The sequence below is a fragment of the Zosterops lateralis genome (genome assembly GCF_965231275.1).
Source record: "Zosterops lateralis genome assembly, chromosome: 3".
Taxonomy (NCBI): Eukaryota; Metazoa; Chordata; class Aves; order Passeriformes; family Zosteropidae; genus Zosterops; species Zosterops lateralis.
The window spans coordinates 75499208-75522545 of NC_139764.1; the positions used below are offsets into that span (position 1 = coordinate 75499208).

At 36.2% G+C, this 23338-nt stretch overlaps 1 protein-coding gene across 8 annotated transcripts in view; it reads left to right on the forward strand.

The window, feature by feature from the left end:
* EPHA7 (EPH receptor A7) overlaps window positions 1-23338 on the forward strand; it is a 165461-nt gene that overhangs the window by 48036 nt on the left and 94087 nt on the right. For 7 of the 8 annotated variants that reach the window (XM_083857377.1, XM_083857372.1, XM_083857370.1 and 4 more), the window contains 2 exons: window positions 6171-6326; window positions 7198-7533. In XM_083857377.1, coding sequence (XP_083713503.1) covers window positions 6171-6326; window positions 7198-7533 — 492 coding nt within the window. Of the gene's footprint in view, window positions 1-6170; window positions 6327-7197; window positions 7534-9773; window positions 10021-23338 lie in introns of those variants that run through there. The other variant, XM_083857376.1, reaches the window with a different exon arrangement.

Sequence of the window (23338 nt, forward strand, 5' to 3'; positions counted from 1 at the left end):
GATTAAAATAAAGATTCTAGACCTGTCCATCGTAGATGAGGTCAGCAACACTAGCAGTGGGAGTACTGTTTCTGCAAGCTGTGCTTTTAGTCCTGAGTTATGGAACCATGGACATTAATATGAAGCAAGTATTTGAAAGCTTCAGTGGAGAAAGACCAGCTCTTTTTTTTCTGCATTAGCTAAAATATCATTTGTAATAAATAATCTAACAGCATCCATCTATGTCCTGGCCATACATACATGTATGTTAATTTTCAAATATATCCGAGCCCCAGAGAGTTTCAATTACAGAACAATCCATTTTGCATTTTATAATTAATAAAGTCTTTGCAGCTGCATAACTTCATCCAGGAAACATCTGCACACACTCTTTGTGTATACATCATTTCTGTGAAAAGAGGGTTAGCCAAATTCTCTTTAATTTTCTCTGGCTTGGAGAAGGTAGAAAGGTAGGGAGTCGATTAAGATAATGGAAAACAAATCACAAGAATGGTGAGTTATGACCACACAGATATAAAACAAATTATACTCACTGCTTGGAGGAAAAAATACAATGTGTAGGATCACTCATAATATAGTCAACTTATTCAAGTGAAGAAAGGAACCCAGGGGAAAACCTGAGCCTTTCCAAGATGGGCAGTCAATTTGCCATGGTTTTCGGTGGGACCAGCCTGGTACCCCAAGTTCATAGGCAATACTAATGTTGTTGAAACTCTATGATTACTCCTTTGTCATCCTTTGACACTGGCTCTGGAACAGTGTTGTTTTTTAAACATTAGTTTCATCTTAGTGTGCATAAAACTGTCACACCGCTAAGGCTTACTAGTGATGGCAAACTCAGGGAATGGCGCACAAACCAGAGTAAACGGATGAGCTCTCACTCTGCTAGCACAGTATGTCATCTTTATTCTTATCCTCTTACACCAGACTACTTTTTATAATGGGATCAAGCAGTAATTAGTACATTCACCTCTTTAATTATTTTCATATAAACTCAAAAGTAATTATCAAAAGCCATGTTCAATCAAGTGTCTAACATGCTGAAACAATTGTGTGGCCTTTAAGTCTTAAGCTGATATGCCACCTGGAAGCCTTGCACTTCAAAAAATAGAGATTTTTTTTTTTTTTTTTTAACTGTTTATTGTAGTAGCAAATCATTTTCTTGATTAATGTGTCAGTGCCCTGTAACTGTTTATTCTTTCTCCTTTGCTTGTATAAACATCAATTGTTACATATGTCACTCATAGCCCTCACCGTATTTCCATCATTGCTCCTAGTTTAAGTTCCCTAACTATCATAGACACAAAATGAAATAGTGTTTATAGTGAAAAGGCTACATAAAAATGAATAGTACTTCACACATTCTTGTTCTCCTTTCTCCTGTCCCACAAGTGGGACTTTAGACTGCGGTTGGTTGCCCTCTACATCTGCCTTCATTCCCTTCTTGAGAGGTCCTGGGCCTTTTTTTTTTTTAATATGAAAAGAAACATACACATTATTTGATCTGTAGCAGGCCACTAAAGCATGTGATGAGCTCACAGCCCAGAAGCAGTCAGCAGTCAGCAGCTTATGCCACAGATGTGGCATCATAGTTCTTGTTAGTGTGTGTTAATTTCTCAGTATTTACTTTTGGCTTTGTGAAATTCCATTCTTTACAGTACCTATTCAGTCCTATAAGGGATACCAAACACACTGGCTAGAAGTGTCTGTGAATGCCCTGACTGCAGTGGTGCATGCTAAACGTGTTTCCAGATGGGCACTGATGCTGCAGCTGTGCCCAGCCATGTGCCAGACCCTGCCGTCACCATACATCCTTCTTATGGCCGAGTGCTACTGGATGTACCAGAAGAAAGCAAGTCCAAGCCCAGAAAGACTGCTGGTATGATTTTCTGGAGGGTCTTTCATTGTATACAGCCAGAACACTGTACTGCTTTATCTAGGGCTTCCTGTCTCAATCCCCAACTCCAGGAAAGCTCTCTCATCCGAGAGATTTTGTTCACATTGTCTTTGTAGTTCACGCTGGAACTCTGCCAGCTTCCCAACAAGAAAAATCTCTGTTTCATGGAGGAGGTGAGAAGATTTGCTCTGAGGAGCAGCCATGGCTCTTGCAGACAAGTGAACAAATCCAAAGATCTGGTCAGCCCTAGGAGGGTCAGTGATGGACAGTCCTTAGTGGTTTTGAGGCCAAGATACTAAGCAAAGAATTGTGCCTTGGCTGAAGCAAGACTTTGTTCTGTATTTATTGTTGATTTTGTAGTATATGGGGAAAGAATTAAAACCTAATTGTGTTGTTTTAAGCTGGTTGAGGTCAGGCAGGTAGGTGCTATTCTGTGTCTTTGTGCTGTCAGTAACATATAAGACTTTGGAGCAGCTGTTTGAACAAAATGGGAGCTTCATCTAGGAAGAGCTGTTCTATTAAATTAGCAGCCGTAAATGACACAACAGAGTGAATGGAAGAGAATGGTATTTTGTGCTGCCTTTCTTGCCTTTCTCCCCACCCCTGTGCTGCCTTTTGTCATACTCCAGCCCTTCAGTTACAAAACTACTGCTGGATCTTAACTTGCTTGAGGAACATCAAATGAGTTCACATTTTGATCACATCAGTGATGATGAGGATTAGAGCTACAACATCAGAGTGCCATCTCACCAGTTATATCCCCTGCATATCTTCTGTCATTGCCTGAGATCTGTGCCTTGACTTATAATTTAGCCTTTCTTTATAGGGAAGAAGTGCAGCTAATGAGTGCTTTTCTGTACTAATGAAATGAAATATTAAAATGGAAGTGATCAAATGTCATTTGAGTTGCCTGAAGCTTTGCCATGAGATACTTTTGTGAAAGAGTAGCTGTATTTATCACCTTTAGATTTGCATGTACGGAGCTCTGAGTGTTGTTTGGCTAATGTGTTTGTTTTCATTTTTTTACAATTAACTTTTTTTAATGTTCCTTATGGAGGTAGCAGCAGTGGGGATTTTATGCCACCTGTCCCTCTAATCCTAAAAATATTACATGAAGAACTGAATTGAATCAAAATATGTAGAATTAAAATAGTGTAGAACAAAACAATCTATCTAAATTACTTGTTTGGCAATGGAGGACAAAGGGGAGGGGGAAAAAAGAATCAAGCCAGTATTTTTGAATTATTGTTACCCATCTGTAATCTGTGTAGCTGACAGGCAAGTTCTCGCACTTCATAAGTGGTCTCTTCAAGACCACGTTGGTAGAGTTTTCAGTTGTAATTTTCTTTGCAAGGACAATGGTATGTGTTAAGAACAGGTAAGGACTCATAGGTTCCCAGTTTTTAAGCAATAGAAGTATTCTACTGCTAGCCTGAAAAAAACAAGTCTTGGGAGAAATTTATTTTTACGAAGAAAGATGAAAGAATAATTTAATTGTATTCCTCGAATGTGTGCATTTAATTATAGTGTACAGGTCTGTATACCCTCCTTTCTGAAGAACTACAAAGTTTTTAAAAATCCTATTTAAAAGGGCTGTTTTCATATTGTTAAAAAATTCAGTTCTGGAATATTCTGCCCCTTATATCTCTGGGATTTATAAGTTAAAGGGATGGTTATTGAATGTCGTCACAAGCCTCTTAAGTGGACAAAAAACTAATGGAATGGTAGCACGATATGAATGCCTGAACCTGCTGCCTGTGTTATGCTGTGCGGGAGAATAATTGGCTTTCAGTCATGTAAACTAGTCACAGACACTCAGATCCTTTGAACTCTAATAGAGAAATGCACACTTACTTTAAATAGTGAGTGACTGAGCATATAAATGTCTTGATCAAGTCATCAGGAAAAAAAACCAAAAAAAACCAAAAAAAAACCAAAATGAAAAGGAGTTTTCTGTTTACATTTTGTTATTTCTGTCTGAAATCTTTATTTTACTCTCTGCATCTTTGCCATGTGACATTCCCTGCTGAGAAGGACAGACTGGAAACACAGTAGGGATCTTTGCCTTTTAAGTTGCTCTTTGCAGCGGACTGCATGTTGGAAATTCCAGTGTATTTGTCCGATGTTTTGTTTGGTATAAGAGGAACATGACAATTTAGGAAAGGCAGGAAACTATTATTTGGTAATTTTAGCTACATTTCTATTGCAAGTATTAAAAAAGTGGACAGAAGTTTAAATGTATGTCCTAAGGTGTATGTATACAAATCCATTCAGCTTTTGTGTGCTTTGGTCAGAAAATTCTGAAAAACCTTGGAAGAAGGTATAAAAGGATAATTTTGAGTTGAATTTGCCACACCTATGAATTCACAGGTCATGTTTATCTAAAGTGCTTCTCCAAAATCCTTTTTGTTGTCTTTTCTAAATAGCACATATAACAGCTACTGTGGCACAATCAAGCTATAGCACATTTTACAGGCAGGACTAGATTTTCTTCTAATGCAAACTTGTGCCCCTTTGTCAAAATCAAAGGCTGCAAGCTTTGCACGCTAATTGGCTCTGCCAAATAATTTAGCTTCCATCCATTGGGGTTTTTTTTCAGCACAACAAACTCTAAATGTTATGGCAATTTTAAGCGTATTTTTCTTAAAAAAACTTAGTGCATTGATATAGTAATAGCCTGAGTTTCCTACTGGTGTGATCTTTTGTTGATTTACATAATTTGTCAGCTTTAATCTACTGTTGTCTTAAGTATTGCTGCATTTATTTTTTTTTCTCTGTTGCATAAAATAATTAGACTAATATGACTCAGGTTGCTTTAGCAGCACCATAGGTCCAGTCCAAAGGCTATTAAAGTCAAAGGTACTCCTCATTGACTTACTGAGCTTTGGATAAAGTTCATTGTTTTCATGCTCTTTCCATCACTGTAGTACCAGGCAACTGAAATAACCGTTCCAAATATCAGTGTCTTTTGATACTTTGCATTTCTGTTCTGAGAAAATATCCAAGCAAATATGAATGTAACCAAAGTAAATTCTCTGCCTCTGAATAGAGAATGACTATTTAACTAGCTTTAATATTTTGATACCCAGTACAAAGTTTCACTCGCTGTCCCTTTCCTTTGCATACAGGTGGTGGCTTAAGAAGGTTAGACTGTCTGCTAGGATTGGAAGAAAAAAAAAAAAAAACAAAAAAAGAGTTAAATAGTCTGGTTGAAAATACTTCTGCCTTATTAGAAGGTTCTGGAGGACTTCTGTGTTTTGTTTCACGTGTTGACAGTGTTTGTAGGTTTGATAATAACCTCAGTGCTGAAACCAAGTCTTAATCTCTTTTCAGTTTTAGTGTTGTCTGGTCCCCACTTCCCTCTTCTTCATTCCCTACAGTTCTCGTAGTTTATACATTCTTAAGCTGGCTGTCTAGGTTGCAGTGCTCTGCTTGCAAGTCTAATGGTAGGTTTGTTTTATGTGTGTTCCTGCCTTGGTTACTGTGGCAGTAGCTACAAGAAGTATTGCTAAACATTAGTGTTGTAACACAACACATTTTTTAATTTCACGAGTGGGCAAACCAAAGTAAGAAATTCTCTTATATGCATATTCCTATTGTCTACCTTTTGTCTTTTTTTTTTTTTTTTTTTTGAAAGTTTTAATAAGTTAATTTCAACCTACTTGTTTCTCTCTGTGAAACTGGGCAAACCAATTGATCAGTTTATGCTGTCTGGTCTCCTCTTTCTTCATGTTCCTACCAGAGTTATCTAAAATTTTAAACAAATGTTCATGCCTCATTCTTTCCTCAGGATCAGAGTTTGCTGGTGGGTTACAGCTTCTTTGGGTTTCTGAGATCAGAGAAGAATAAATTTTGCTCCAAAACAGCTAGTTCAGATACCATAAACACTTCAGTGGCCTTAGAGCAGATCTCGAGTGTTTTCCTTTTGTTTAGGCCCTATTGCGGGCATCCAGATATTTCACACCATTGTTATATTCTTCTTTGATGAAAAACCCATGTTTCTTGTATTTATGTGGCTCACTCTTAAAATATTGTACTGCCAGCTGCTGAGGTGCATATAGTATATATTTGAACTCATAAGAATGCCATAAATTAATTTACAGCATCATCTGAAGAAAAAGAAATTGTGAGCATATCTTGCTTGAGCCAACATGACAGAATGGGCAGTTTAGATGTTTACAGAAATGTGTACCTCATGTGACAGAAACAAAAAAAAAGATAAAGATAGAATTCTATGCAAATCTAAATCTTTATTTGTTTTGTTCTGCTTTAGCTTGTGGCCGTGGTTTCTACAAATCCTCCTCACAAGATCTGCAGTGCTCCCGCTGCCCCACTCACAGCTTCTCTGACAAGGAGGGATCTTCCAGATGCGACTGTGAAGATAGCTATTATAGAGCACCTTCTGATCCACCATATGTCGCATGCACAAGTGAGTGAGTCATGAATTTAATAGTAAAGGACGTTGCTTAACCAACCAGGTGCAGCCGCTTGCAGCGAATAGTTTTGTCTGGCTTTTCCTGTGTTTGAAAAGTACATTTGCAACGGTAAAAAAAAATGGAAAGGCAGAGGGAAAAAGGGTTGACAGTGAATACAAAATCAGCATAAATATAATTTTCAAGTTTGCTTGATATGGCATTGGAAAACATTGCATGTTGCATAAGTGCATAACTCACTGTAATAGATATAATACAGGCCCAGTTCTCCCTAAATTGTTGTAGACATTGCGCATTATGTGGTATAATACCAAAATTAGTAATGTGAAAAATGAAAAGTAACCTCTGTGGACCTGCACTTTGATTGAACAGTAATTGGATCTGACTTAACCTTCTAACTGCAAATAGATTGTCCTACACAGATTGGTGGTTCAAATAGTGGAAGTCTCCTAAATCCAAAACATCACTAAATATCTCTGTAAATCATATCAGAGCTGATAACAAAAGACTAGATGCAGCTTGTGCAGTAGGTTTAGAAGAGATGAAAAAAACCCCATATTTGGAAAACCTGTAAAAGAGGACATTTAAGGTATATCAACCATTCCTTTTAATTACATAGAAGTGAAACAGCTAAATCAGTTGCAGTAAATATACAGACAATTGTTATTCTGATGTCTTAATGGAAAATAAATAAAGCTCTTACCAAATGAGTTCAAGAAAGCTTTTATGCAGCCTGTACTAAAATAATGAAATGTTTATGTGAAGAAAAATGCTTCAACTGTTTCCTATCTCAGTAATTAAGATGCTACCTGTGTGTCTCACTGTGGTTTTGTGTAATTACCCTGGACTTCTTTGTGTATTATGTAGGACCTCCATCTGCACCACAGAACCTTATTTTCAATATCAACCAGACTACTGTGAGTTTGGAGTGGAGTCCTCCTGCTGACAACGGGGGAAGAAGTGATGTGACCTACCGCATTTTGTGCAAGAGGTGCAGCTGGGAGCAGGGCGAGTGTGTTCCCTGTGGGAGTAACATTGGATATATGCCCCAGCAAACTGGATTAGTAGATAACTATGTCACTGTCATGGACCTGCTAGCTCATGCTAACTACACGTTTGAAGTTGAAGCTGTGAATGGGGTTTCTGACTTGAGTCGTTCCCAGAGGCTTTTTGCAGCTGTCAGTATTACCACTGGCCAAGCAGGTGAGTTTTCATCACTTATGAATCACAACACTGTGAGACTGAGAGAAATTTGGAGCATGCAAACTATAGATGCAGTAAATCAGGAGCATGTTTGGTGTGTTCTGGCTCATTAATCTTTTCACGTTGCCAGCTATTTAATTTGAGCTTATACTATTTCAGGATAACCTGTCCAGTTTCTTGGCCTCAGGACTGCTTTCAGAAAGCATTCACAAAAGACTTAAGACACACAGTTTTGTTATTAAATAGAATTTCTTAACTTAGGAACTTTTTTGTTGTTGTTGTTCTTACTTCATTATAGTTAATTCCCTAGTATTAGAAGATTAAAAAAAACAGATGTGACAGTTCTATGTAGACTTCCTTTTTGAATTTTTTAAACATGTATGGGAGTCCTAGGTCACTGGAAGATGATTTGGATTTCTGATGGTGTTTTCAGTGTTAATGTTTTCCCTCAGGACAATATTTCTGATTTATCTTATATTTCCAGATATTTGATTATGAGATGCAATGAGAATGTGATGATTATTCTTTGTTTCTTCTATTTATCATAATCTGACAGGTGATATGTCAGGGGAAATAAAATCAAACCAGCATATCACCCCAGGGAAAAAAAGGGCTTTAGTTGTCTGCAGCTGAATGGAAAAAGGAAAAAAAAAAGAATTCTCGGATTTAGGTTTCTGAACTGGCAAGTTGCTTGATAAAATTACAGGCAATAGTGTGCTGTGATCTTAAAGAGAGGATAGTGAAGCTAACCTTTAGTAATTTGAACAATGTTAAACCGAATATTATTTGCAAGATCTGGCTTTCAAAGAAATGCCGTGAAAGAAAATACAAAATGAATAACTGATCCAATGCTTCCTGTAAGAACAGCTGACAAATATTTTAAAGGATACTTCATGCTTATATTTTGGAGGAAATTTCAATGACTGTGAATCATGCTATTTTCTTTTTTTTTTTTTTTTTTCTAGTGCAGTAGAAATTATCCCCTAAAGTAATGTTTTGAGCTAAGAACAAACTCACCAAACAGGATAAACAAACAAACAGGAAAAACTGTAGTTATTTTATACTTTAGTCATCTCAAAAAAAAAAAAAAAAAAAAAAAAAAAGGGACAAGACATTTAGTTCAAAACCTTCATTCTCTCCCCTCAAATTTAGGACAGTTGATGTGGTTGTTAAAGTTAGGCTAGAGTATTTAGGGGATATTTAATCTCTATATAGTGCTTTCATGGATTCCAAATACACATTTTATATTATTTTGGAACCATCTCTCTAGCTGAAAGGATTGGTCTTTGTGTTCATTCAGTTCTTGAAGCTTATGATGAGATTTTCATCACAGAAAACTTACCCTGAAACTATTTTTGCACCACAGATGATATTATTTTGGCACCTTGATTTTTCATCTTCAAAATAATTCTCCGAACATGCACAGGTGGACAGCTCTCTGTAGATGACTGTAAGAGAACTATCACATGAAGAAGAGGATTTGGACTTTTTCCTATTTAGCTGAATCAAATTACTTTATGTGCTTTGATGGTTCAGTGGCACACAGGGCAAAGGAAGTAACAATGCAATTTAGTGGCTAGTATCGGATCTCAGGAAGGTGAAAAAGCCTTAATCAGAAGTTTGTTCTGTTCTCTCCAAGCTAACTCATTGTAGTTCATTATTTTGTGTTGTCATAGTCATGGATTTACAGGGCTTTTATTAGGCCAGAAGATATAATATCCTGTGCTATCATCATAAGTATCACAAACGATGTGATTTTATTAAATGATCCTCATATCAAGCCCAGAGATGGTAGTGTAACTATAACTTGCATATATATTAGAGACAACATCTAGACTTTACTAAAGATTTAAAGTAATCAAAAATCTTCAACCTCCTGGACAAGCTTTGTGAGACCATGAAGCAGGAGATCTGCTCTACTCTCCAGTTTACTGTGGGATTATCCACAGACCAGCATTTCCCAGGATTTGACACTGCTTAGAGAGAGGCTACAACTGAAGCTTTGCCTGTTTAGCACTTCTGAATATAAAGATTTAAAGGCTTCCAATTTGGCATCTAAAATGAGTATACATAGGGGACAGATTTTGGGAAAAAAAAAGAAAAGGAGGCTTTATGCTCTTTTTGTTGCAGTTTTCTCTGTAAAATGAAGGTAACCTTCACTTGTCCTTACCAAGCTCTTCAAGATTTTCTGATTAGAAATGCCACATAAATGCAGCTTTTTTTTTTTTTTTTTCCCACAGAATTACTAAATTTGTGTTAAAGAAATACAGACATTCAGAACAAACACATTTAGCAAAAGGAAAGACCTCTTCTATGTTATTTTTGCAACAGCATGTTTTGGATCCTAATACTGATTTCTTTGGTTTCTCAAGGAGGAAAATATTTTAGGTGGAACAGATTGATGACTATAATTGAACAGAAAGAGACTGGTTGCTCAAAAGAGACTGTTATGCTTCTGTGTTTCTCTTTTATTTTACCATGGAGAGAAAAAAAATGTTGGATTTATTTATAGCCAAGTAAACTAGGATTCATGCAGCTCTCATTTGTTCCTGTGTGACTGTTCTATACTTCTGGCAAAACTCACTTTTTCTATGCCTATATTGCTTTTTATGTGTGTAAATGTGTCTAACTAAACCTTCTTCACATGTTATTATGCTAACACAATAGGTGGCTATATATAATTACTGGGTTCACCAGTTGCACAGAGGATTGCAATGAGATTTTCCCTTTGTAGTTTTGGTTTAATTGAATTGCTCCTTTGTGGCCATAGTCACAAAATTCAAATCATTGTGTATGATAACAGGAAATTATTGATAAAAGAATGGAGTTATAGAATATATTCAGCATTTCTTCACCCACATGTAACAAGCTTCTGATGAGACAAAGAGAGCATGCCACATAAAAGAACCAGGTGGTGGATAAAAGCCTATTTATGTTTGTGGAAATAATAAAATGACTGCAAGTGGGTAGGTATCATTTCACATCACTTATATATATACACGTATGACACATTGCTATTCATTCCTTGTTTTGAAAAGACACTGTGACTAGGCTATCAGTTGTCATATGGCACATTTTTATGCTTCAGCCAAGAACCATGATGCTTTTGGTTTTGCTTTGTTTTCTTTTTTTGACAAGATTAGTACACTAAATCCCCCAGGAGTAAACCATCTTGCCTGTCCAGTATCATATAAAGAATACAGGATGTCATCCCAGTAGCGCAAGCTGATCTATGAGACCCCCTGCATCCTTGTAGAATTCAGATTTGAACGTGACGATTACATTCAGTAGTTACAATAAACAAGAGTGCTAAAGAGCTGCACCTGGCAAACAGCTGACAAGCACTACCTTTGCAAGCTTATTGAATGGGTTCTTACCAAAGATAAAATTGACCACTTCCCTGATAAGATATTCCCCTTTCAGTTCTACTAGTAGTTCCTTTTGATCCATCAAATTCCTTCCCAAATTTTACATTTTTTCCATACAACACCCAGAAGGTGAATGGAAATTGGGTGGATTTCACTGCTGATGAATATTTGTTGTATTTTGTCATTCATGCATTTTTACCTCAAGAAATATGCTTCAATAACAATTTTATAATTTTTCTGTTGACATTTTTGCAAAGATAGTGTACTTTTAAAACTATTTTTCCGCATCCTTTCCTCTAGAATTTATCTGAATGAACAATGGACTCATCTCTGGTAAAGGGTTATATACACCCAACCTACCCTGGCCTTGATAAAACTTAGGATATTTTGAATGAATATCAAAATTTATCAGGGTTTGAGAAAATTTAATTGTGTGTCCTAAGCCAGTTTAAATTGTCTTTATAGTCTTTGAAAAGAAAAAATCATATCCAAGAGGACATTTATCATGCCTTATTACTGTAACTAAGACAAACAGAAGTTAAAATGTAATGCCAATAACTGCCCCTAAATGTACTCATTGCTCTTCTACAGAGAGCACTTGCTAATGCTTGCTGCTTCTTCCCAGCAAGAGAAAGGTGCCCCATAGCACTTTTAGGTCATGCTGTGCCTTCAGATGCACTTAATGCTGGCGACTTCAAGTGGTTAAAAAAACTCTGATTCAGTTCCATAATCAAGACTTACTCTTGAAAAACATTTTTTTTTAGTAACAGTTTCCTTTGCATGTGTTGATTTGCTGCTATTCTATTTTTACATCCTAGAGTTCAGTTTTAAGACCTTTTCCAAAAAAAAAAAAAAAAAAAAAAAAAAAAAAAAAAAAAAAAAAAAAAAGCAGATTCCAAATATTCCAAATTTCACAGTAAAAAAAGGAAGCTGAATTTTTCAAATCGGTGTAATCCCAGCAACCTGAACTGAAAAACATTACATGCTATAAAATCATGATTATTAGCAGCAGCACTGTTGATTTACGTGACAAGAAGGAAATGGCTGAATGCATAAATGCAAATCTGTGGGATGAGTTCTGCCTTTCTTAGGTAATTCTGAAGTCTTTCTAAATGAGAGAGACACTTCACATTCTCTCATGTTACATTCTCCTTTCATTCTTACTGCTTCTAATTTTTCTTGGTTTCTTTGTTTCTTTACTCTTTTTCCTCAGCTCTCAATTATCACTACTCATCTTTTAAAGTCTCTTCTTTCATAGCCTCTGCACTACTGACCATCTATTTGTTTCCTGTTCCCTGTCAGTCTCACTTAAGCCTGACTTTTCTTCAGCAATGAACTGTCCCCCAGCAGAGGCAGCAATCAAGAAGATTAATGCCTGCGGCTTTCCCAGTCACTGAGACCTGAGTGTTCTAGTCATGTTCTCGCTTCCCTCCTTTCCTCAGGCCATTTTGGTTTCTTTCCATACCACCACCAAGTTGTTTTAATCTACCTTTATCTACGTCTTCCATCCAATGTTCACTTCTGGTGCTACATGGCAGCTTATTACAAATAGTTTCAGTGTTCAACTTAACATTTCTCCAATGTTTTCCCATTTCAGTGGACTTCCTTTAGCTAAAGGTTTCCTTGGCTATTTCCTGCTAATGACTTTACTTTCTGAGCTATGCTTCATCTCCTAACCTCCAACTGTAGATCAGTTTTCGCACATTGATACAGCTACATCATCAACATATATTTTTTTAAAAGCAATGCCTCATGTAAAAAGAATTCAGATTATAAAAGTAATGTTTTCTTTTTACCAAATGTGTTCCACCTGTTGAGCTGGGGGAATTCTTTTACAAAAAGTCACTTTTTATATATAATATTCACTAAATGCTTTCATTAAACTGAGGGTTTTAGAAGCATATATGTGATGATGACTGCATTTTGGGTTACCTTTTTGCTTATTTTTTTAATGGGAGCTATATGGAAGTCTGTGCTTATTCCTAATAATATTTAAAATATATTTTAGTATTTAAAACATTTTTTCTAGCCTAGTAGGCAGAAAGCGTAGCTGTTTTGCACTCCATGGTCATCAACTAGAAAGGGAAAAATTAGAGTAGAAATCAGTTGCATATGATAGTTATTATTCTTCTACTTTTTTAGATGTCTTTTCAGTACATTAAAAGAATGGATTGGGTTATTTCTGTGGAGCTAAGACTGCCTATTGATCTGCAATCATGTTACCTTGAACTAATATCACAGATTTTTTTGCAGGAGGCAATAACTGAGTTTATGCCTGAATTAAACTGATGGATAAAAACTTGATAAGAATTCCAGGCTCTGTATGGAAAATACCATCAGATCAAGGAGAGCAGTTTGTTCATTCACTGATTGTATCTGGTCAATATACAATCTGTCACAATATTTAATATTGTGACATCCACAAGGTTATAGAGATACTACAGAATTGCAATGTTGGGGCATTATTATTAGATTATTAAATGTTAGATTTTTCTTCAGGAGTTTCACGGAGAAGGAAACATCTATCTAGGATACAGTATTTGACTGTTTTGATGATATTTTATATACATACACAGAACATGTATATTCACAAAAAATTTGGAATGACAAGCAGCATGTTTTATAAGAAAATGTACCACAGAGTAGCTAATTGATACTAATTCATTTTTCTTCTACTATTTAATTCTATTTTTTCCAATATTTTGTACTAAAAGATAAGAGAGATAAAAAGCAAGCAGATGCTAACTGTGTTGCTTAGGCTCTGATCCTGCACCGCTGAAGTCAATGGAAGCCTTGTCATTGACTTCAATAGGAGCAGGATTTGAACCTCATGCTCTATCAGAACACACAGGAACAAAAGCAATGGGCACTCTGTCATCTTGAAAGAAAATTTTAACTTCATATCATATTTTGAGTCTGACTATGACAGGTTTTTGCACATCAGTTTGTAACTGAATGTAATTCAGATTTTTGTATAGTATACAAAAATACGTTGTTGGTTTTTTTTTCTCAAATGGGTATCAGAATTCTTTACTGTCCAGCTTTATCATAAAAGCTTTCTTGGAAGAGATATAATAATTTTTGCTAAGAAAGTAATTTTTTTCTATAAAGACTATGTGAATTTCATGATAGTTAGAAGTGAAAAGAATGGAAGCTACACCCTAGTGTAACTACAAAAAGATAAAGTAAAGCTTCAGCTTCACAGAAACACGGCTCCAAATTAGAAATGGTCTGATTAAGCTATGTATGTTGAATGTTTGGTGGCAACCTGCTCAGAGAAGCATGACAGCCACAGGGCTATTGACTTTCCTGTGCACTGAGCTATTGAGAAAACAGGTTATGTCACCATGGTCTAATGTACACTACTCGAGAATGATTTCACCAGCTGCACAATAAAAAACTATGTACTTGAGGAAGAAAATGAGCAACATAAAGTACAATTTAGCCCTGGAAGGGAGAGATTGCTTTACTGATGTTTGCACAAAGGACTAGGAGCCCCTTTTTCCTTTAAAAAAATTGGACCAGCTATCTCCTCAATATTTATGAGTTAAACCAATTGTTTTTATAAAAACAGTGATGAAAAACTGATCTTGATCTAAAAAAGCAAGTATATGTGTTGACATCACACTGTCTATGACCAATCTCTGAAAGGTCTCTAAAATTAAAGAGCTGTACTTGTGACACCTGCTGGGTGACTTTTTGAACCCTCATAAATATGCCTAGCTTCTTTTTCACTTAATCCATAGTTAGATTTTTTTTTTCTCATGGCCACAGGTTCTTTTCAACTGAGTAGAAACTTTACACTTCATTATACTTTTCAAGGAACTTTAATACATAGTTCTGTGATGACCCAACTAGTGTCAAAGACTTTCAAGATAGCTGCTCTACAAAGACAGGAAATCACTTGATGTATTTATACTTGGTGATACACATTCTAGAGCAGCTAATTAACTTATGTGCAAAGAATATATAACTCCACAGACCTTTGATTTTCACAGCACAACAACATCTCCAGATCTTTCTTTTACTGCTTCCAGTGAATTGTAGTATGGTAACTGGGTGCAGGATATAAATAAGTGTAGGCCATAATTAGTAGGAACTCTGAACTCAGTGTTGTTTCTTTGTTTCAGACCTTTTGAAAAATTGAAGTGCCATTTGTCATTAGAACAAACCAAACCTTTTAGGTGCTCAGATGCTTTTTCAATGAGAAATGAATATCACTGTTGAAAGGCACTATTGCAAGTGTACAAGTGCTACCAAATGTGAAATCCTAATTAAGGTTGAATGCAGTGAATTAAAAAATTCTTAGACTATAACATCTCTATACAGTGAAGGATTTGATGACACTATGGCATGGAGCCAACCTACTGTAATGACTCCTGTGGAAATCTTTAGAAGAGAGAGGATAGCTTGTGTAGGCAGAGCTAAAGAAGTTTCTCCAATAAGGTTAAATGATGCCATGTAGAATTGTCCAGCAATTTAAGACAGTGTATTTCCAGTTTCCTTTTTATAAGTATTCTCTTTAGAAATAGAGTCAGAGATTGTGCTGCTTCTCTTTTGGAGCACATCATATTTTATTCAGTTACTTATTTTGTATTTGTTGTGTGTGCCAATAAGCCTGCTTTTTCAGAAGGAAAAATGGATTTGGCTAAATGGGCCCTCAGTGGAAAAATACAAGTCTTCCTCTTCTGGCTCATGGTCTTCTGGCAGTTTAGGGAGTATTAATGGCCCAAGAATAAATGGTTCACCTCTGGCAATAAACGGTGAAGACAGACAAATTCTGTGAAGAGCTGGCTATGATCTTTCTGATCATAGTGGGGTAATAAGAAAGGGAGACATCTCTCTTAATAGAGCATTGCTGACTTATCCACTATGACAACCCATGGGTGTCAGCAGAATTTTCTGGTACTGGAATAGTCTCAATAATTAATAGCCTGGACAATTTTTGCCAACTTTGGCACGTCGCTGCCCTATGTAGTTTCTTCTGCTTTGTATGTGATAGAACCAGCCCTGACTCCATAGGGGATATTGGTAACTGAACAGTTGTATCTACTACTCTTTAGTGTATGTATTGTTTTCTACAGTTAAGCATTTCTGTAGTCTTTCCCTGTAACAGTCAAAATATCTAATTGGTTCTATTTCTAGAGAGAACTCCCAGGGCAATTTACTGAGGAAGCCATGGTTGAAGGCTGCAAATTGACAACAATAAAAGTGTTATCCCAAGTTCAATAGTTAATGTTAAGACAGGAGATGCTGATTATCTTTTTCTTTGCTTCGTTAGTGATGAATGGAAGCAAATTTGATGCAGACAGCAATCTGGTGGAATGATGCAGAGCTATCTATGAAAACATCTGTACTAATCCACCAATGCAGTAAATTATAGCTACAAGCAAACGACATTGATCCAAGAGGATCATTAACAGCTTTAACCAACTGATCCAAGTAATAGGGTAAATGAGAGAACATTATCAAGATCTGATTTTTACAGCTGTCAACTACAATTGCTAAAACATGGTTACCACTTCCTCTCAACTTCAACCATTTTATGACTTAAATTTAGTGTATCCTATTGTGGTCAGACAACAAGGATCAATTAAGTGGTAAAATACGCAGGAAAAAATTGCCCAGTGATCATGCACTCTATTTACCAGGAGGTCAGTCACAAAGGGAGAGATAATTGCTGCAAGCCAGCAAAATTAATCGGGGATGAGCCAGAAAGGATGATGTATGTTCTGTGACAAGGTACGTGACAGAGATGTACGTATAAACCTGTAGCTACTTGCCTTGTTGAGGACACAAGGACGAGAGAAGGAGACATGTGAAAAACAATTAGCATGGCTTCAGAGTGAGCAATTCTTAATTATCCATAACATGTCGACATCAGATAATTAGTGTCCCAATTTTTAACAATATTTGGTCATTAACTACAGTAGAATAAGAAAGATCAAGAACAGAGCCATTTGTCTGAGCTAAGTGTTACATAATGGTGTCTACATGTGAACATAATACAACTAAATCATGCTCATGGTAATGACACAGAAATCTTCTTACTGAGGGACCAATATAAATGTCCTAAATTCAAGCTTATAACAAGCTGCTTTTTATGTTTCCATAAGGTAGGTAGTTTGTGTTGGCAGCCTGCAAAATAAATAAGACTTTAGTGAAGCTGTAGTTTTAAACTCCCTGACTTGCTGCTTTTCATTTGTACATTTAAATTTTCACAGCAAGTGTCATAAGTCGTATGACTCAGAGCATTTTAATATTAATGCTAATTAAGAAAAGGTCATTTCTAGCTCAGTTTTCTAAACATCCAAGACTGTGAGCATGCTAAATGAACATCTCTGGAAAAATTTCTTTCAGCTCCTTTATCCTCTGTCAACAGTTTTTGACCATTTTTAACTATGTTTGACAGAGAAGTAGAAATCGTAAGATCTTACCTCAATAAAGACCTCATTCCATACTGAATGAAGTAAATTGTGTGTCAGACACAAGAGAATCCGCATGTGCAGAAACACAGACAATCTTAAGAAAAACTATGCACAGAATTGCTCGAACTTTTCCAATATTAATGCAAGAAATCTTAGAAGTGCAGAATGGAATGTTTCATACCTTACTTCCGTCTTGTTTCTGTTATATAGGAATAGGAGATGGAGAAATAGATACACACATGTGTACATGCACGCACACACCTACATGTAGCTCAATCTCCTTTCAATCATTCTTTCTTCTATCCTGTTAGTGTATTTTTTCAGAATTTTTAAGACAGATTTCACTTCCTCTTAAGTAGGTTTAAGATTAGGGATGAGGTCCTGTCACTGTGATTCTTAGGTTTGCTTTGTATGACCCCTCCTAAACTCTGTGTTTCAACAGCTTGTACAAAATTATCCGTTGAATCTGGTGTTTTCTCTCGTGTGTGTGTGTATTTGCAGCAGCACACCCTTCAGTTTCTGTATCTGCCATCTCATGTCTGCTGATGGATCTATTTGCCATCTCTTCTTTTGACCTTTTCTGTCTGTCACCTAAATGTTTCTCTTATTTTGAGAATCCCATTTCCTAATGCTTCATGGAGAGCTCATATTTTTCCATAGCACCCAAGCTCCTATCAGGCAGTAGTGGCTGAGTCAGCAGAGCACATTCAGAGCTTATAAACCCTGATGCTTATGTGGAGAAATGCCATTTATTTCGCTAAAGAGTCTATTTAAGTTCATACAGCCTCTAATCATGGCTGTGAAATGAGGAATTGGATGCTAATATTTCAGAGCCAATACAGTAATGATGTGTCTCTGTGGACCTCCTGTGGAATTATTCCAAATATTCCCTTGTGTAGCTGAGATCAAAATTTCACCCTTAGTTCTAATTTTTTGTATTGCAGCTTAACTGATAATGAGGAGAGAAAAGTGTCATTGCACTTTATATTGTGTTGAGTTAATCACATGAAGTATTTTAGGGCTAAACATTCTGCTCTTTGATGTTGGCATTAAACATTAGCATTTAAATCTTTGGTGGATATTTACATTGTTGTAGTCAGTGGAGATTGATAGGTTTCTTTAGGGAGTGATTTGGAACAGGAGCCAAGTTTAGGAACTGTGCATCGACTCGTCCTTAATTACAGAGGAAGCGTTAGATTACCTTCCCTATTTAGCCACCTAAATTAACTGGCAAAAGTTGATGACTTGAATGCCCTCTTCCTCCCATCCCCACATACACAAATGTTAATTTCTGCCACCATGTTAACATTAAATATTTACATGATTTTATTAATCTTCAAGAAAATGCTGAGCTAGCAAGCAAATTTTAAAATATTTCATTGTCTGCGGGATTTAAAACTCTAAAAAATAATTTGCTTGTCTTATTAGTAATTCATGTTATGAAGACACTTTGAAGCTGTTTACCAAGGACTGAATTAACCAAGGTACTTAGTGAGGATATTCATATACAGGTGTGTCCTAAAAACAGGGATGTTTCACTTGATTGCAGTTTATAGCTTTAATGTTATAAACGTTTTCAAAATATAAAATACTGTTCTATTATTTATTTTTATTTTAGTTTTATTTTTGTTTTTGTTTTAATTGTGCTAGTTAAGAGGGCATTAGGAGGGCAGCAGGTGCCTTACAACTTATTTTGCCTGCAATAATGCAGTGATGGCCACCCATCAGTGTTACAACCTTGCCTGTAAAAAATTAATTTGATCAGCCATGCAGTGGCAGATCCATTATAGATGCAGTGCAGAACCATTACAGTCAGATAACTTTCAATGAGCAATAAGTAGAGAAAGTGAACTCCTTCGCCAAACTCTTGGAAGCTGTTTCTCAGCCTTTTCCCTAGCAAGTACCCCAGCCTCTCAGAATATTGTCACATTCACAAGGCTTTGGAGGGTAAATTCTGTATGCCAAAGAGACTACCTTTCACACCTATACTGAGATGTTGGTGATGATCTCTCGGGCAGACATGTCCCATCCCATTTAGCAATCTATAGATCTAAATTGATAGCTCAAACTCCACTGGGATACCACAGACAGGCAGTGGGACTCTTAAAGAAACTAATGGGTGTTCCCTGTTTACCAAAAGCTAAGCCTGCTCAAAAGAGATCAGGATTCATCCTCTGTTCCTGGCATGTCAGGGCTCATGCTTGCAAAATTAACTTTTTTGTCTCTCAAAACAGTGTTCCCATGTTGAGAATGCCAAATTTATGCCCAACTAGCTAAGCATGCTAACAAAGTAACCGTATGGACAAGAATGTGTTCGTACTCCATTTTCAACTCTAGCACCATTTACTTTACTAGATTAAGTTTACCAAGTCTCCTGAGGTAAATTTATAGATCGGGAGGTCTATAAAATTTGACTTCTTGCAAAATATTGTAATGAGCTAATCTCAAAGTAATAAACCTATTCATAAAATCAGCACAGCTCCTTTTCTGGGGGAAATACCACAGCTGCCAATGGGGCAGTGAAGTTGGTAAACTGCTACCATGCCTCTCTTGGTCACATGGTCATATAAATTTCTGTGAATGTAGAACACTCTTGGGAGCAATCATAGCTTGTTTCATAAATTCTGTTTTGAAAAAGGGTTATGCTTTCCATTGAACTCACAGAAAGTGCTTCAGTTTGTAGTTCCTATTTTTAAAGTTTGCATTTTGTTTCAATACTTACTTAAATTTTCCTTTTCTCTACTCATTATTAACCCTAGGGAAGGTAGAAATAGTCAGAGAATGTATAAAATAGTTTTGAAGATATTGTTTCAAAATATGGGAAGACCTCAAGTATATTTTTTGATAGAAGAAATTAAGTAAAGAATTTCTAAAATACATACTCTTACCTATTTATGCTCTGATTCCGAGTCAGTGGTAAGTTTCTCTTCAACTCTTATAGGTGTCTAAGCCATTTAAAATGACTGCCAAGAACAAACGAGGGGGCACAAAATTGCTTTCCATTGAATTACCTCTGAACAGTTGGTATTATTCAGTATCATAGCCTAGAGAGCAAGCACACATTAAAAAAAAGGCATGAAGAGAAGATGGTAATTATTGAACTTTTTTCATACAGTGATCCTTTTTCATATATTTTAATAATCTCAGATGTTACATCTAATATAGGGTTGTTTAGAAATTTCCTGTAAAAATATGGAATTTGGGAAATGCTTACCCATGTAAATGCTCCATTTTCTTCAAATATGGAATAAATACTCAGGAATTTGCATAAACTAGCTGTAAAAAAATTACTTGATCCTGTGGTTTTGGGGTTTTTTTCTGTGTTCAGAAGCGCGTGAAGTGTAATGTTTTGAACTTAATCGGTGCATCTCAGGGGGAGCTTTGGTGTAAAAGGAGTGGATTTTGACCCATGTAGCTGTAGAAAGTAAAAGTCAGTGATCTCCATTAGACTGTATATCCCGCTGGGTAGTATCAGTTGCCCTTTTGTTATTGTAAGCCCTTTCTCTTACTTTTAGTGTTTAAATAAATATATCGAAGCCAAAGAGTTAATGACAAATTCAGGAAGTCTTGCCTTAGCGGTGATGAAGTGAGATGCGTTTCGTGCCATTCAATGTACACAATTTATAGCCCCGTTTGATTACCGCGGCATGTCCTCTGCCTGTAAGGATTGCACCCAGGGGACCAGTCAACTTATTAATTCATCACTTGCTGCCTTTCATGGTGCAGTAGCCCTTTACGGCGTATAAGCAGAGAGATCCTGGAATCTGCAGGCTGCCGGCCGGCTGGTTCCACTCTAGCTGCCCCTTTGTGTGCGGGCACAATGCTGGAAACTTTTCCCTGGGCTCCTCTTTCTCGGAGGCCGCCTCGTTACTCTCCTTTTGTCTTCCAACAGGGGCTTCCAGGGAGGAACAGCCTTCCACAAGTTAACCTGTAGCTTTTGTAACTGCCTTTTGATTTATCTGTCACCTGATCCGTCAGCAATGAATAATTTTCATGGAAGGTGCACTTTAATTACCTTCCCATTTGACTAGCATTATCATGCCCTATCTAGGTAATTAATCTCACAAAGTATCCAATTTCAGTCTTTATTGCTGGCAGGCAGGCCTTCTGAATTATATGTGCTTGAATGGGCATCGGGTCTGTTGTTAAACCAAACAGGCCATGAAACAAATTTTGGGTCTTTTCTTTTTTTCTTTTTTCCCCCCGTAGCTTAATGGGTTCATACAGACGTTGTGGTCTAGTTGCTTTTGTTGACACAGTTGAGATTTGCATAATTTAAAGCAGGACAGGGCAATGGTAGAAAATGGTGGCTGATAAAAAAATAATTAAAAGCACAGATCATAAAAGTCAATCAGTCTCTGAAGAAATAGTTACCAGGTTGTGAAACTAGGTACCAAAAATAATCTTTTTTGCTCTTGAATAATGTATAGCTCTCACAGTATGAGCTCTGTATGCCAAAGAGTTACTTTGTAGAACTGGTGCGCTCACAGATAAATTAGAAGTCCCCCTCCCAAAATCAGATTAAGGATTTCAACTTGTGTTCAGATTTGTGTTTCATTGCTCTGTGAGTGAGATAGACCTTTAAAAAATATAGTATTGAAACAGAGGATTAAATAGCATGGCCATAAATTTGTAGGTGAAGTTATGTTTTTTTTCTTAAGTCTGTCTCATTAAAAAATGGTGAAGAGCTAAGGTGTTTGGAAAACTGAAAAAAAAAAAAAAAAATTGCCCGATGTTTAAAAATAAATAATTGCATGGTTCAAATCTTTCATTTGGCTGCCTACAGTTTAGACACACAGTATTTTGGAAATTCCTTTCTAATTTTTCTGAAAATGGTTTTTTTCTTCTCTGTTTCCTTTCAGTTTCTTTCTCATTCCCTAATGAAAAAAAGAAAGTTTTGTTTTGTTTTGTTTTGTTTTGTTTTTCAAAAATTTTCACAGAAAAAAAAAATTCAGATGCAGCTGAGAATTCCTTGAGAATTTTCACAAGTTCGTTTCCTGGAGATAAATTTACTCACTTTATTGCTGAAACTGATGAATTAGTGTGTTAGTTAAGTTTCATGTTTTAAGTGCAGAACAGAATTGATGGATTAGAGAAAAAAAGGAATTAATAAAATATGAGGATTTGTGAGGGAAATTATGAAATCTTAAAATCATAGGATTTTTCTTTGTTCTTATATTTTTTAAGTTAGCCAAAGCAATCTGTATGATGCTTGTAATTAAAAGCCCTTGACAAAAGCAGACAGCCTTACAAAGGCACAATTGAACTTGTAACACAGTTCTTTTTCTAACAGGATTTCTTAAATATCATAATTTTATTATGTGACAGACTATTTTTTATTTAACGAGGGTACAATATTTTCTTTTAAATCAGAAGTTCTCCATGCACAGAAAAAAATTGTATAATTGTGGTTTAGACTTAGAATTATTTTAAGGGAAAAAATCTGAAAATATTTAAGTGGATGTAAAGTGGAGACAACTGTGTTTAACCATGTAACACTCGCTTCTAACCACTTTGAACTTCAGAAAGTTGGAACAATAAACAGCATGGAGATTGATACTGGAATGCAGAATCTTTCACCTTTAGGTCACCAATTCAAATTCAGTAAACCAGTGACCAAAAATTGTTACCATATGAAAGTTGTTTGTGAACTGAGTGGAATTTAAATTATGATCTCAGTTCATTTTCTTCTTCATAAACTTCATCATAAGCAAGACTTTTGGCAGTCGCTCAAAAGAGACGGTAACATTAAAGGAGCATGACCCAGTAAACTTTTCACTCCTGGTCATGATCCCTTCAGGTGAACATGGAGAGTTTTAGGTTGCTGATGTGAATTGTACTTATTCTTTGGATAAAGACAAAACTATAGTAGGTTTTTGGGGTTTTTTTTCCCTTTAAATAGCATATTTTAATTAATTTGTGTCTTCAGAGGCAGATACTGACCCAGTGTTTTAGACTACCAGCCTCGTGGGTGCTCCTGTAGCTTGAATTACATTCAAACCGAAACCA